The sequence below is a fragment of the Apium graveolens genome, chromosome 6, assembly GCF_009905375.1.
Source record: "Apium graveolens cultivar Ventura chromosome 6, ASM990537v1, whole genome shotgun sequence".
Lineage (NCBI taxonomy): Eukaryota > Viridiplantae > Streptophyta > Magnoliopsida > Apiales > Apiaceae > Apium > Apium graveolens.
The window spans coordinates 238,162,423-238,176,948 of record NC_133652.1 but is presented as its reverse complement, the minus strand read 5'-3'; the positions used below and the strand labels follow the sequence as shown (position 1 = coordinate 238,176,948).

At 37.3% G+C, this 14,526-nt stretch overlaps 2 protein-coding genes across 4 annotated transcripts; one reads left to right on the top strand and one right to left on the bottom strand.

Moving 5' to 3' along the window:
• Positions 1 to 281: 281 nt before the first annotated feature.
• On the top strand, positions 282 to 6,959 carry LOC141667116 (kinesin-like protein KIN-5D). Its single transcript, XM_074473481.1, has 23 exons — positions 282 to 502; positions 721 to 926; positions 1,016 to 1,145; positions 1,246 to 1,401; positions 1,488 to 1,964; positions 2,045 to 2,142; positions 2,228 to 2,384; positions 2,496 to 2,565; positions 2,780 to 2,856; positions 2,941 to 2,994; positions 3,084 to 3,164; positions 3,290 to 3,401; positions 3,661 to 3,747; positions 3,822 to 3,997; positions 4,094 to 4,255; positions 4,341 to 4,448; positions 4,552 to 4,710; positions 4,792 to 4,875; positions 5,471 to 5,676; positions 5,779 to 5,880; positions 5,962 to 6,071; positions 6,158 to 6,309; positions 6,549 to 6,959. Exons 2-23 carry the CDS (start codon positions 748 to 750, stop codon positions 6,747 to 6,749), a joined length of 3,138 nt encoding a protein of 1,045 aa, XP_074329582.1. The 5' UTR covers positions 282 to 502; positions 721 to 747; the 3' UTR covers positions 6,750 to 6,959.
• A 1,038-nt stretch (positions 6,960 to 7,997) lies between these two features.
• Positions 7,998 to 13,957, bottom strand: LOC141666881 (uncharacterized). 3 transcript variants are annotated; one of them, XR_012552388.1, is made up of 4 exons: positions 13,469 to 13,957; positions 8,996 to 13,111; positions 8,316 to 8,449; positions 7,998 to 8,241 (listed from the first exon to the last, which is right to left on the bottom strand). XR_012552388.1 is itself a non-coding variant. In XM_074473116.1 (3 exons), the coding sequence occupies exon 2, from the start codon at positions 13,076 to 13,078 to the stop codon at positions 9,008 to 9,010; it is 4,071 nt and encodes a 1,356-aa protein (XP_074329217.1). In that variant the 5' UTR covers positions 13,079 to 13,111; positions 13,469 to 13,957; the 3' UTR covers positions 7,998 to 8,449; positions 8,996 to 9,007. The 3 variants fall into 3 exon arrangements, 1 of the variants encoding a protein (XP_074329217.1); XR_012552387.1 differs by having other exon boundaries at positions 7,998 to 8,238; XM_074473116.1 differs by having other exon boundaries at positions 7,998 to 8,449.
• Between the last annotated feature and the right edge of the window lie 569 nt (positions 13,958 to 14,526).

The window sequence follows — 14,526 nt, the reverse complement described above, 5'->3', positions numbered from 1 at the left end:
CCTAGCAGCTCTCAAGAACATCAGTATTTCTTGAGAGAGTTTCGTAACAGTTTTATCAGATATATAAAAAGTTGTTATATTTTATTACTTGTTCAAAACATTTATACAATTGTATCCAACTCCTCTTAAACAATTATATTTTCACTGGGTAACATATTGAAATATATTTTGAATTGTAATTTTTTTTTTTTTGTAGTCAAAGTGTGTTTGGTTTTAGAATTTGAGTCGGAAACATAATAGTAACGGTCAGAAGAGAAACGAGTCGTCGAAAATTCAAAAAACGCTCCTCCCTTAACGGCCCCCTTAAGTTTTCAAGTTTCGTCATCTCTCCTTGCTGTCTTGTACACACACTCAAGTCCAGTCCCACACAAGCCGCCACCTTCACTCTTACTCACTCATTTATTAATCAAGTTCATCTATTAATCACAATATCAATTTATTAATCAAACAAATCCCCTCTACATTCTCCTTCAAGCCCTCTCCCCCTGCCGCCCTTGTAGTTGTAAGTATACATTACACAACTGTTTGATTTCTTCCTACATTCTCTTGTTTCTTTTTTAATTCACTGTCTATTCGACATTTGTTTGTACCACACCACGCGTTTCTTTTTTATTTGTTTTTTATTCATGTTAATTTCATTTGTGTCATTTTTATTGAATGTTGAATTTGTGGTTCAATTGAACTTTGAACTGAGTTGACCTTGGTTTTAATTTTATGTAGAGGTGATTGTAATTTGAGGTAGAACAAATGGAGTCTAATGCACAGAGAAGAGGTGGAGGAAGTATGGTTCCGATATCGCCATCGCATACTCCGAGGTCGACTGACAAGTCGATGAGAGATCTGCGATCGGATGGAGGAAATGTGACTTATAAGCAATATGATAATAAAGAAAAAGGTGTTAATGTTCAAGTCATTCTCAGATGCAGGTACATTTCTAGCTTATATCTGTTAATCGCGTAATTGTCCTTGCTTGAGTATGTATTTATCGGAATGATTGATGATGTGTTACTTTAAGGCCTTTGAGTGAAGATGAAATTAGAGCACATACACCGGTTGTGATTTCGTGTACTGAGAATAGGAGAGAAGTTTGTGCCGTTCAGACGATTGCTAATAAGCAGATTGATAGAACCTTCATGTTTGATAAGGTCCGTAATATATGTCAAATACGAGTTTATTCTATACTGATTTTGCTATTTTATTAAGGATGATGTATCCATTTGAGTTAATATGGGATACAATATTTAGGTTTTTGGCCCAGCATCGCAGCAAAAGGATCTGTATGAACAGGCTGTATCTCCTATTGTTTATGAAGTTCTCGAGGGTTACAATTGCACTATTTTCGCTTATGGGCAGACTGGAACCGGGAAAACTTATACAATGGAAGGAGGGGCTAGAAAAAAGGTTAATGTTTGTGGTAACAACAGTATTTTCTTTTTAATGCTATATTAGTTTCTCTGTAGCTAACAGTTCATATATTTTATGTTCAGAATGGGGAGTTTCCTAGTGATGCAGGTGTTATTCCCAGAGCTGTTAGGCAAATTTTTAATATATTAGAAGCTCAAAGTGCTGAGTATAGCATGAAAGTTACTCATCTTGAGCTGTACAATGAGGAGATAACTGATCTATTGGCTCCTGAGGAATGTTCAAAATTTATTGAGGACAAATCTAAAAAGCCCATAGCACTAATGGAGGATGGGAAGGGAGGTGTTTTGGTCCGCGGGTTGGAAGAGGAGATAGTATGCACTGCAAATGAAATTTACAAAATTTTAGAGAAAGGCTCTGCTAAAAGGCGGACAGCGGAGACCCTTCTTAACAAACAAAGTAGCCGATCTCACTCAATATTTTCAATTACAATTCACATCAAAGAGTGTACTCCAGAAGGGGAAGAAATGATTAAATGCGGGAAGCTCAATCTTGTTGACCTTGCTGGGTCTGAGAATATTTCGCGTTCGGGTGCAAGAGAGGTAAACAAGCTTAAAAAATTGTAACAATCTAGTGAACAATTCTTTTGGGACGTATATATATTAATGGGTTTTCTTTGCAGGGACGAGCAAGGGAAGCTGGAGAAATAAATAAAAGTTTGCTTACACTTGGCCGAGTAATAAATGCTCTAGTGGAGCACTCCGGGCATATACCATACAGGTATTTGTCAAGTAGCTAATTTACTCAGCTATACATTTCGCTCTGAATTAGACATACTGCTAACATAATTACCTTTAAATGTCAGAGATAGTAAATTGACTAGGTTGCTGAGAGATTCCTTGGGAGGGAAGACGAAGACTTGCATTATTGCCACAATATCACCATCGGTCTATAGTTTGGAGGAGACTCTTAGCACTTTAGATTATGCACACCGTGCTAAAAATATCAAAAATAAACCAGAGGTCAGTCCGTACATCTCATATTAACAATTTCTTACATTCTTATCAAGTTCTTATCTCCCTCCTTTTTACTTTAGATTTCGTATGATGGTATCCTTTTGATTATTATTTCAGATCAATCAGAAAATGATGAAATCCGCAATGATCAAGGACTTGTATTCTGAGATTGACAGGCTTAAACAAGGTTGATAACTACTTAACCCTGATGCTTGTTATTATCACCCCTAAGTGTCCTGTCACACATCCAGTCCTCCCTCCCCCCACCCCCATAAGCAGAACCATTTTCTGATGTCATTTGAGCACATGGAATTCATATACTATAAGTTCACTATCTTTAGGGTTACTATAATGCATTTTTTTACAATGTCATAATTAAAACTTTCTACTTTTCAAAAAAGAGGTATTTTCTGCAAGAGAGAAAAATGGAATTTATATTCCAAAAGACCGCTATCTTCAGGAGGAATCAGAGAAGAAGGTTAGTTCTAGCAATATGGTATGATATATATTTACTCCGACCTACTTAAAGTGTGTTTGTTATATAGAAGTAATTCTTTTGCAGGCAATGGCTGAAAAGATTGAGCGCATGGAACTTGATTTTGAATCCCGAGACAAGGTAACTGCCATTTTATGACATTCCATATGCTCCTATGATCTATCAATTATCTTTCTGAAAAGTGATTGTATATCTTAATCTTTTATCAGCATTTTATGGAGCTTCAAGGACTTCACAATTCTCAGTTGCAACTTACCGAAGAACTATGTGATAAGCTAGAGAAAACAGAGGTACTAACTTGCACCCTAGATTGATTTATCTGCCATTTGCGAATGTAGTGCTTCTAATTTGGCTATGATCGCCTTTGAACACGTTTTTACCTTTTTTTAATTCTTTCCGCCCTTTTTTACTTCAGAAAAAGCTCCATGAAGCAGAACATGCATTGATTGATCTTGAAGAAAGACACAGACAAGCAAACGCAACCATCAAAGAAAAAGAATATTTAATTTCCAATCTTATTAAATCAGGTAAATCAAATTTTCTCTGTTTTGCATTTAGCAAAACTAAAAAAATGTTCTTTCGCCAGTGATGCTTGGTTTCTCCGTGTTCTGCAGAAGCCAAATTAATTCTATATGTATATTCATACGATTGTTCATATGTGGTTTCTTTCTTAAACTGATTTTAACGATGTTTTGTTAGTTTATTTATGGTGGGTGTATTCCACACTTTTTAGTTTATTTTTGAATAATTCTAACAATTGTTTTTGAATTACTGGTTATTCGTCAGAGAGATCACTTATCGAGCGGGCGCTCGAGCTAAGAGCAGAGCTTGAGAGTGCTGCGTCAGACGTGTCTAACTTGTTCACCAAGATTGGTCTGTGTGGAAAATAAAGATATTAGAACTACTTTCTTTATCCTGGTTCACTAATATTTGCTGTTGTTACTCAGAGCGCAAGGATAAAATAGAAAATGGAAACAGAATCCTTATTCAGAAATTCCAGTCACAACTATCCCAACAACTTGAAATCTTGCACAAGACTGTTGCAGCTTCTGTCATTCAACAAGAGCAGCAATTGAGAGCCATGGAGGAAGATATGCAGTCATTTGTATCCACAAAGGCAGAGGTACTAATTTTTAAGATTCTAGATTATTTATTAATTGTTTTATCGGGTTTCTTCTGGTTAGTGATTGTTGTTATTTGCTTTTTTTTGTGGATTCAGGCTACTGAAGAACTTAGGGAAAACCTGAAGAAGTTGAAAACCATGTATGGTTCTGGTATCAAAACTTTGGATGACATAGCAGGGGAGCTTGACGAAAATTCTAAATCAACAGTCGGGCAATTGAACAATGAAGTCTCTAAACATTCATCTGCTCTTGAGGATGTATGTATCTCAAAGTAATTGCTTCCAGCATATATCTTATCTTATTGTATGCTGTGCTTGACTGACTCTCACTCCTGAAATGCAGCATTTTAAAGCAATAGCCTCAGAGGCTGATACACTACTTGATGATCTTCAAAATAGTCTTTACAATCAAGAGGACAAGATGACTGCTTATGCACACCAACAGCGGGAGGTTAGTTGTGGTTCAGCTCACTTTTACCTTTTTATTAAGTTAATAATTTGTTGATCTCAATCACTATACTAGCATAAGTTTTACGCTGACATTATTTGTGCAGGCGCACTCTAGAGCAATGGAAACCACAAGATCAATTTCTCAGATTACAGTAAACTTCTTTAATACCTTGGACGCAAATGCAACCAATTTGAGCCAGATTGTAGAAGAAGCACAAACAGACAATGACCAAAAATTGTTTGAACTTGAGAAGAAGTTCGAGGTAATAAAGCTTTACATTTGATGCAGAATAGCCGACATCCATGCGTATCCTGTCTACAATACCTCTTTTGTGTATTTGCAGGAATGTACTGCGAATGAAGAAAGACAACTTCTGGAAAAGGTTGCAGAATTACTTGCTAGCTCTAATTCTAGGAAGAAAAAACTGGTACGACCCAAGTTTTCATTTACCATACTTGTCTGTATTAAGCTGGGAACTCTAATACCTATGATATCAACAAATTGAAATGCTATTAAATTCAGCCAAGTGGATGTCATCTGGTAGGTGTTAGCTTGGTTTTGGCATCAGGTCCATTGACAATTAATAACATGATTACATATAATGTGGAGGTACCTATTACTTATGCAGTGATCCAGTTGAAGTATTTTTAAATTCAATTTTCCAGTTGGATATCATCAGGTGTTAGCTTGGTTTTGGCATTAAGGACTTCAATATTAAGCCAAATTTTATTTGAATTCACAATTAGATCAAGAATCAGTCTCTTTCGCGCATGTGTTGATGAATATTACTTAATCTGCAACCAATGTGTATGGCTTTTTGTGGTAAAATATTCGCGCTTCTTCCTAAGTGTTGGTCTGGATGTAAATTTACTCTGGCATGCAACTTGAGTTTTATATCACAAAATCCCGTGGCAGTTGTCATTCTCACTTGTGGTACATATTCATTTTTCCTAGCGTAGCAATTTTAAACAAGGATCTTTGATTATATAATTGTTAACTAAGGTTTCCTTCACATTATGCAGGTTCAAGGTGCGATTAGCGGCCTTCGAGAAAGTGCAGCCAGCTGGACCAACAAATTACAGCAAGATATGTCAACTTTGCAAGATTCAACATCTTCAGTCAAAGTTGAGTGGTCCAGCTACATTGAAAAAGCTGAATCACATTATTGTGAGGATACTGCTGCAGTGGAAAATGGAAAGAAAGAATTAGAGGAGGTTTTACAGAAATGGTATCAACCGCTTGTGATGATGACTTTATAATTTTAATCATGTTCTATTAATAAATCTTTTAATGTTGTAAAAAGCATCTTATTCTCTGTCTGTAACTGCAGTTTAAGACAAGCGAAAGTGGGACAGCAACAATGGAGTAGTGCTCAAGAATCCTTGCTGAGTCTTCAGAAAAATAATGTTGCTTCTGTTAATGACATAATAAGGTTTGCTAGGACCAAAGTGTATGCAGGTTCCCAAGTCTGTACATATATGTAAATGCTATTTAATGTTTTCTTTGTCAATAGGGGAGGAATGGATGCCAACCAATTGTTACGTTCTCGCTTTTCTACTGCTGTGTCATCTGTTCTTGAAGATGCTAATATAGCTAGCAAGAGTTTCCTTTCCTCTATTGACCGTAAGTATCTAGTTTGTGCATGTTATATAGGCCAAATATTTGGCCATATTTGGTGTTGAAGACTAAAACACAACAAATCCTTGCAGATACATTACAACTTGACCATGAAGCATGCGGTAATCTTGATTCTATGATTACTCCCTGCTGCGGAGAATTAAGGGAGCTGAAGAGCGGACACTACCACAAGACTGTGGAAATCACAGAAGATGCAGGAAAATGCCTCTTAACTGAATATGTGGTAAGATTTACCTTCCATTGTTAGGAAAAAGAAAGTTAATTTCCAAATTGATTGATAGACTTTACAAATATTAAACTAGTAAATTTTGCTACCTTCACATTTTTAAGAAAAAGATTTGCTGCATTGATGGTCACTTCTATTGTAAGTCCAAATGTGACATGATGACTTTTTTTTCAAACATAGCAGACGCATAACTTCCTATTTTGTTCCGTTCTCATAATTTTGATTATAACCAACAGGTGGATCAACCATCATGCTCAACACCGAAAAAGAGAGCATTTAATCTCCCGAGCATTACCTCTATTGATGAACTAAGAACCCCTGCATTTGAGGAACTGTTGAAGTCATTCTGGGATTCAAAAGCTTCAAAGCAAGCGAATGGAGATACAAAGCAACAAATTCTTGGGGATTCCAGGACCCCCCTAACCACTATTAACTAAATAAGAGGTGGGGAAGTAGGAAGAGTAGGATTATGTGTAGTATATATAGTATATTTTATTTATCCTTGTTCTAGTTGCCGTTTTTCCTCTGTGATCGTGGTGAATGTTTCAGTTCATTGAAACATCTACAATATTCTCGAAGCCTTCTTAGATGAATGTATTCATTGATTCTTATTAAAAATATAATTCTAGTTTACTACTGAATTATCATTTTTCTACTTTCTTCCGAATCAGAGTGTGTCTACAATTTTCCATCTACTTGCCCGTTTCTCCGTCTAATATTAAGCACTGTTGATAAAAAAAAGATCAAATGGATTCGAGTAGAGTTTTTTGTAACATATCAATAAGCTAGAAGACCCATACTACAATAACACCCATAGTTAAATCACTATCTGAAGCCCTGCTGAAGGTGTCTATGTTGATTGCAATGATGACGGAGTGTTATATGTCGAAGTTTAAGTTGATCTTGAACTAGATGAATTTCTTTCTAGGCATTACACGTAAAAATGCTCACTTAATAAATGGTCTTGATCCATGGAATAGCATTGGACAAACTAGTTCGCTACTACTCCCAATCATGGGAATAAAAGCAACCACGATCAAATGAGGTGGATTATCTATTGTTCACTACTAGTTTGCTTTCACATATAATAGCCAATGATACAGCTGCAACATTTGTTCACGGATGGGCTCTTAATAATACAAGTGATCTGCTAGCCACGGTTAACAATGAAGATGCTTTTGCAACAAAATCAAATAATTATTAATTTGGTGTCTCAACTTATTTCTTATCTAAAGATTAATCAGCAGAGATCAAGCCAAATCTAGTACGAGATCAAGCCAAATCTAGTCCCTCGAAGATAAAGGAGGGAATGACTGTTAAAAAGAGGGCTTGTGTTCTGCTCAATTGTAGTGTACAGGAGAGCCTGTACTGTACATACTGCATGCATAAATACTCAAGTGACAGTTCATCTATTTACTTTGTGACTTTCTGACCACTTAATAATCTTCATGTAATGCATTCCCAGCTGGGATTCACTAGAATGCCCAGCATGCCCGAGGAGAAATTGTAATGATAACTTCTCATAAGGCAATAGAATGAAAAGTACTTCTTTTGTGCAAATGAATTCTCTTTAGAAACCCAACTCAACAAAATTTTCTAAAATTAAATACTGCATCAAACATGAGAAGCATGTATACTTGATTGGTGCCAGAAAACAGACCGATATGATCCCATGTACCAAAGGATGACATAACAGTTTGACATTTAAAATTTTAACCATCAAGATACACTGATAAGTAGAGTCCATAGCCACATTATGGATAAATATCATTATTGAAATGTCCCCTGACATCTAATATACATATTTTGACCAGCACGGCTATGATGATCTCACATATATGTATCATACCTAGCCGCCTAGCAGTAAAAAACGGGAACTTGTTTGCAATGTAACAACACATCCAACCCATCTTGTAAAAATATCAACTGCTAAAAAGTACAAAAAATTGTAAGACACAAGGCAGAGCAGAAAGCAGCAGCTATTTATTTCACTAGATATTCACCTGTCCTGAGTATACCGGCCTCAACATGTTAATACTTCATTGTCCTAGAATCCCGTGCTGAAACCAATATATGCTCATTTTTTCACTGAATCTCGCGTGTTGATTGGGTAGAAGTGGATGAACGTAATGAATTCCTGCAAGAAAGGAAGTGATTTCTGGTGTTGGAAACTGAGAAATATATCCTTTAATAGACATCATTACAACAGTGTAAAAAGTAACAATATACTAGGACATCAAAGATTGTATCAGCAAAAGAAAAATAAGGAAGATTACATCAGTTTTAACTATCTTAATACTGAGCGCATGCAAGTAGATTCCACAATGGTTACACAAAAAAGGGAGAAATTTGACAGAAAGACTAACTGATCTCCTTGTAAATACAGCTAAAAGCTGAGATGAGATACCTACAAGACTAGCCAGATGTATCTGGTCCAAATATTAACACATTGTCCACATTACAACATAGCTTTCAGAATTCAGAGTCACTAATATAATCATTTTGAAAAAAATCAAAAGAAATTGGCAATATGAAAAAGCTTCACACACAGCAAGATAACTATAGAAAAATCTACTTAGTGCGGCTATGCATACATGAATTTCAGAACAGCTGCATAAGTTAACACTTTGGGCTCAAAGATAAAATAAGTTATTTTGCCAAGTGAAAAAAATAGATAAATTACCTCAAGCTTTTCTCAAGATAAACCTGTGCCTAAAAGGTCATCTGGTTGTTCTTTGCCAAAAGTTTCACCATTAAAAACCTCAGTAGACGAATTTTCTTGACCTGAAAGTCTGTTTTGCTGGACAGGATTTAAGGCAAAAGTCTCCCATACCACTGGAGGAGGACCTGGAAGCGTGGTCCCTGGTTCAGATCTAATACCCTCAACATTGTCTTCCAAATTATTTCTACCATCATAATACAAAAGATCCACCCTCTTATCATCATCCATGCATGAAGGGTCAAGATTCAGATCTGAGCTCAAATCAAACCTATTCTGGTCCTCGTCTTCATTCCCATGAAAAGCCACAGTAACTGTTCCCTGTTCAGACGATTCAGTAGCTTCTTTCTTTTGCCGTTTCCATTTCTTAGTAGAAGACGTCCCATCATCCTCGAAATCTTCTTCTTCTCTATCTCTATGTAAATAAACCCACAATTTTCTCTCCCCATCAAATTGCACACAAGGATCACGTTCATAATGCAATCGATCCAAGGCTCCACTAACAACTTGATTAACCTGTGCATCAGATACATCTTCAACAATGTATTGTGAATCTCTAATCAAAGTACAAACATCTGCCCTTGTTCCTATGCTTCCAGGCAGTCTTGCAGCTGCATCTCGTACAAGACAAAGAATTGTAACATGTGGTGGACGATCTCGTTTTAGCATAAAATGATCCCGAGCTTTTGATGTTGGCTTACCGCCACATCTTCTCAAGGGAGCTACAATGGATTTCTTACCGTCAATAGCAGTGTATGAGAATGCCCTATCAGGAATTGAATACCTGAGAACTTCCTCCTTCCGAAAATAATTCCTTACTTCATCAGAACTCAGGCTGATGGTGTTGAGACTCTTCTGAGCTCTCAGGTCTCTGAACCTTTCTTTGTCATCTAAGTTAAGTTGCATAAGTGTCAAAGGTGGCGGAGGAAGACTACCTATCTGTTGGAGAGTCTCTTGACTACTCTTCAACCAATTAGCAAAGGAGTCCACTAACTTTACAAGCATCTTGTGAGGGATACCCCAGGCTTCAGGAGATGTCACCTCCTCCTCAACCTCATGATCTGATGAACCTTGAGCAACAGGACCAATCCAGGACCAACCTTTCGTAGCTTTTTCATATATGACTAGTGACTTCCAACCTTTTGCTCCCAGTGGTGCTGTTTTGGATGAAAATATTTTGAGAACACCTCTGATCAAGTCCTGAAGTGGTTCCTGAGTCTCAAGAATACAGGGATCTCCGGGATTTGATCTCACACGGTTCACTATCTCTTGAACAGTAAGAGATGGTATATTAACTTTTCCGGATTGCTCCGAGTTATCTATATCCATAAGGGCTGCAGGCTTTTCATCATGACCCTCTTCACTCATGTCCTGGTGCTTAACCATGTCAACAGGAGGCAAGGTGATCATTGCCATACGAACAGCCGAAAGAAGATGGACAACTGAGAATGAGAATCCAGTATGAACTGTGGGAGTGATCGGTACATAGGGTTTCTTTTGAGCTTTTTTTTCTAGCTCAACATCTTCTGCTGTCACTTCAATAACAGCTAGCTCAGAAGCAGCTTTTTCAGATATACCCATGCCATCTTCTAGTTTCCTTTTACCATGTTTTCTTGATGGAGTTCTATCATCGATATGCTGCTGATTTAAGTAATTAATATCATCTAACTCATTCATGTATGACAGCTCATAGTTCAGATTCCCTTTTCTTGTCAAAGAGTTTTCTGATAACTGGAGATCAGCTTCATAGTGATCATTCTCATATGCTTTGCTGTGATGACCTTTCTTCCGCATTTTTCCTGTTGCCCCATTATCTCTTGCCAAATTGTGTACTTTATATGACTCATCTTTTCCATCACCGTAATCTTGCAAGTAAGCTGCCAAAGGGTAATCCCGCATAGTATCAGCATTTTGCCTTCTCCCAGAAGGATAAGACGCCAATGCTGACATTGAAAACCTTTCATTCTGCAACTGATCATTCTTCAAAGACCTGTACTGTTCTCTCCAACGATGTTCATCATTCACAGTTGCATTCACACTAGTGGGGTCAAGGAACATACTGTGTTCAGGTCCTTTAGCTATGTAATTATTTGACTGATTAACATCATGCATCTTACCTCGCTGCTTTGATTTCAAAGTGTACAGATCTTCTTCTGCCATATGGAAATGTTCACCGTGGTCCCCAATCTTCTTTACGGATTGTGATGAACCATCAAAAAGCCCACCACTCTTCTTATTTTTATTAACAAGGCTTGCCTTCTTGGAAAATGAGGATTTTAAACCAGAGACGCCGCTGGGGTAAGCCAACTTGCTCCTCATCAAAGGATTATCATCCTCCTCTTCTTCAGATTGCACAGATGAGTCTGAATCGGTCTCCTCACCTTTCATGAACATTGCAGGGCCTTTCATGGCGGCCAAATCTCGCTGCTTCTTGTGCACAGATATCCCCCTTTCTTCCTGTGACGGTTTTTCTCTGTACCCAGATTGATATAACCTATCGGTTCTGACATCAGGCGAGTTTCCTCCAAGCTTCCACTTCTTGCCTTCAAAATTTCTATCAGTATACTTAGATTGATCCACAGGAAAAGGCTCTCCCTGTACTTTTCCCTGCCGAAATTGATCCGCTCCATCGGGTAACCCAACTTGACTTCCTTGCATTGAAAATTTTGGAGGTCGAGCGTTACCATACTTTACCTGGTCCTCAACATTAACCGGACGCATAATATCAGGGTACTTGGGTTTCTTGCCATAATCGTATAGAGGTCTTAAATTAGATGGTTTTGAGGTTAACATCTCGATATCTGATAACTGATTCACAGCCCGATTTCTATTGAAGACAGGGAAGTCATTCTTCAGCGAACTAGGCAAGCCCATAAAACTGTTCGCGTGTTCATTACCTCTGAAACCTTCATACTTCTTTCCCATTTTAAAGGTACCTACTGGATCCATTAAACCACTTCTTGGTCCCTGGATAGCCACATCATACATTCCTTCTTCAGCATCATCATTGCCTTTGATCTGATCTCTCATCCGTGCTGACAACCCTGAATCATACCCTGATGTCTTGTTCTGTCTCGGAGGAGCTAATGTCGAATTATACGGACTCATTTCCATACCGAGGTTAACAGCAGGAAAATGACCTGTTGCTTCGTTTGTTGTGGGCTTCTTTGGCCTCGACAACTTTAAGTTCCCTTTCAGATTCTGCTTTCCGTAGGCTGCTGGTTCCAAAGGCATCTGCCTCCCTAAGGTTGGACTCATTCTCTGTGCAGAATATGGGCCTGTTTTTTGCCCAATTTTCTGATCTTTCACCCTTTTGGTCCACAAGCCATCAACTGAATCTCCTCTTTCTGATGAGTCGGTTTCCAACTCTTCCATATTTTCATGCATCAAGCTCTTCTCACTTTTCATAATGTTCAAAACTCGGAGTTTCTCTTCAATGCTGTACCCCCTGCAATTAGCCCAAGCATCCTTTATCTGATGAAAATTAGCTACCATTGTGTTCTGACGCTTCTGCAGATGATGGTAGTGTTTACAATTCTGGAAGAAATTCATTCCCTGCCTGTAAAGAGCAACTCTTGGTTCACATAAACCTCCTTTAAACATATCAAATAGCTTAGTAACCGGACTTCCAAAATGTATATTACGCCCAGTAAAGAGCTCTTTCAAAGTTCTCATAAACATATCTTGATCCATATCAGGAAGATAATTTGTGAGACTAAATCTCTCTTCCTCAGTCAAACAATCGTTCCACACATCCATAGACAAAATATCACCAAACCCCGAAAGATCATACAACTCAAACGGAATGCTACATGTCTGGTCTCCAACTTGAACAAACTCCTCACCCGTTTCCCCCAACTCCAATAAATCAAAATCATCTGATCCCGCCCCCGAGTCACAATCATCAAACTCATCATCATCGTCATCCTCATCAGATTCAACAGCTTTCGTAAACTCATCATCATCACTCGACATACTCCCCTTACTCCGCAAAGATAAGTCCGAGTCCATTCTCATACCCTTAAAAGAATTCTTTTCAATTGCCATCGAGCATATCAAAACACCATTCACACGTATACCCTACAAAAATGAAAAGATAGAAAAACCCAATTAAAACCTAACAAGAAACAGACTAATCACCACATTATCAGCAATGCACAATAGTACATAAATCAAAATTAAACCCTAATAATTCATAAAGATTCAATCTTTATGTTTCTTGATGGTAAAGATTGAATCGTTTTAGTGTAATCAACACATATGAGCAGATAGATAATGAAATAGTTCAAGAAACAAGTATAATAGCACACCTTTACAAATCTAGGGCATATATACAAAGAAATTAAAGGAGATGTACGAAAACTGTGACTGTATTTAACACATATATGCAGATATATAAGTGGAAAAAAAATCAAGAAAAGAAGTGCAATTTCGTACCTTCACAAATCTAGGGGCAGGTTACTAAGAGTTTCCAGGAGAGGAGATAGAGAGAGATTAGGGAGATTACAGAGAGAGATTAGAGAGAGAGATTGGAGAGAGATGAGAGAGAGACAAAGAGAGAGATTAATTAGGGCGTTCTATAGAGAGATTGAAAAGGGGGCTGGTGATATCAGAAACCCTAGATAAGTGAATAAGGGGGAAGGAGTCCTGTTGAAATACGTATATAATAAAATAATAAAAAAATAAATGTAGAAAGTAACACATAAAACGTATGGATGAATGTATTGGGGACGAAGAAGACGACTGTGACGTGGAGGAATGTGGGCCGTTTGATGAAGAGGGAGAATGGAAAAGGACGGAAAAGGGCATACAGCATAAAAGAAAATATGTGTGCGCGAGAGAGGAGAGAGATGGATGATCATCGTGATGATTCGTTTGATAGATCCTTAATTGGTAAGGGAGAGAACGAGTTGGACTCGGTGACCGAGTCAGCACGTTGCAGGGCAAACTAAAATTCTCTTTTTTTGTGGGCCATCTTCTCTTCGTTCGTTGTTTTGTGTCACTCACAAACAGTGTGTGATAAGTTTAAAAAAAGAACCATAATAACAGTTTCGAGATACGGAATATTTTCTAATAGTTTTTAGAACAGAGTGTATGTAATTTTTGAAATGTAATTTTTGAAATTTCAGCTTACACATATTTTGTTAAAAATAAAGTACATGATCCCTAATAATTTAATTAAATCGTGCGAAAAATACTACTGAAATCAGTTTATACTCAATAATTGTTTAGACAATTGAGTGATGGTATCTCGTGTCATATTTACATTTTTTTTGTAAACTTTGATGATTCAGACTGAAAATATTTTGGTTGTACATGATATTTGAGTTAAAAATATGATGTTCAGTGTAATTTCTGTAGAACTGATATTTATGGCTGTAAGGTGATTGAATCTTGTTGTATATGCAATCGACAATGTCTCGGTCTAACTTCAGTGTTCTCGTATTAAAATATCAGTACAATGTTGCTAAATTCATTGTGATAATGTGTAGTTA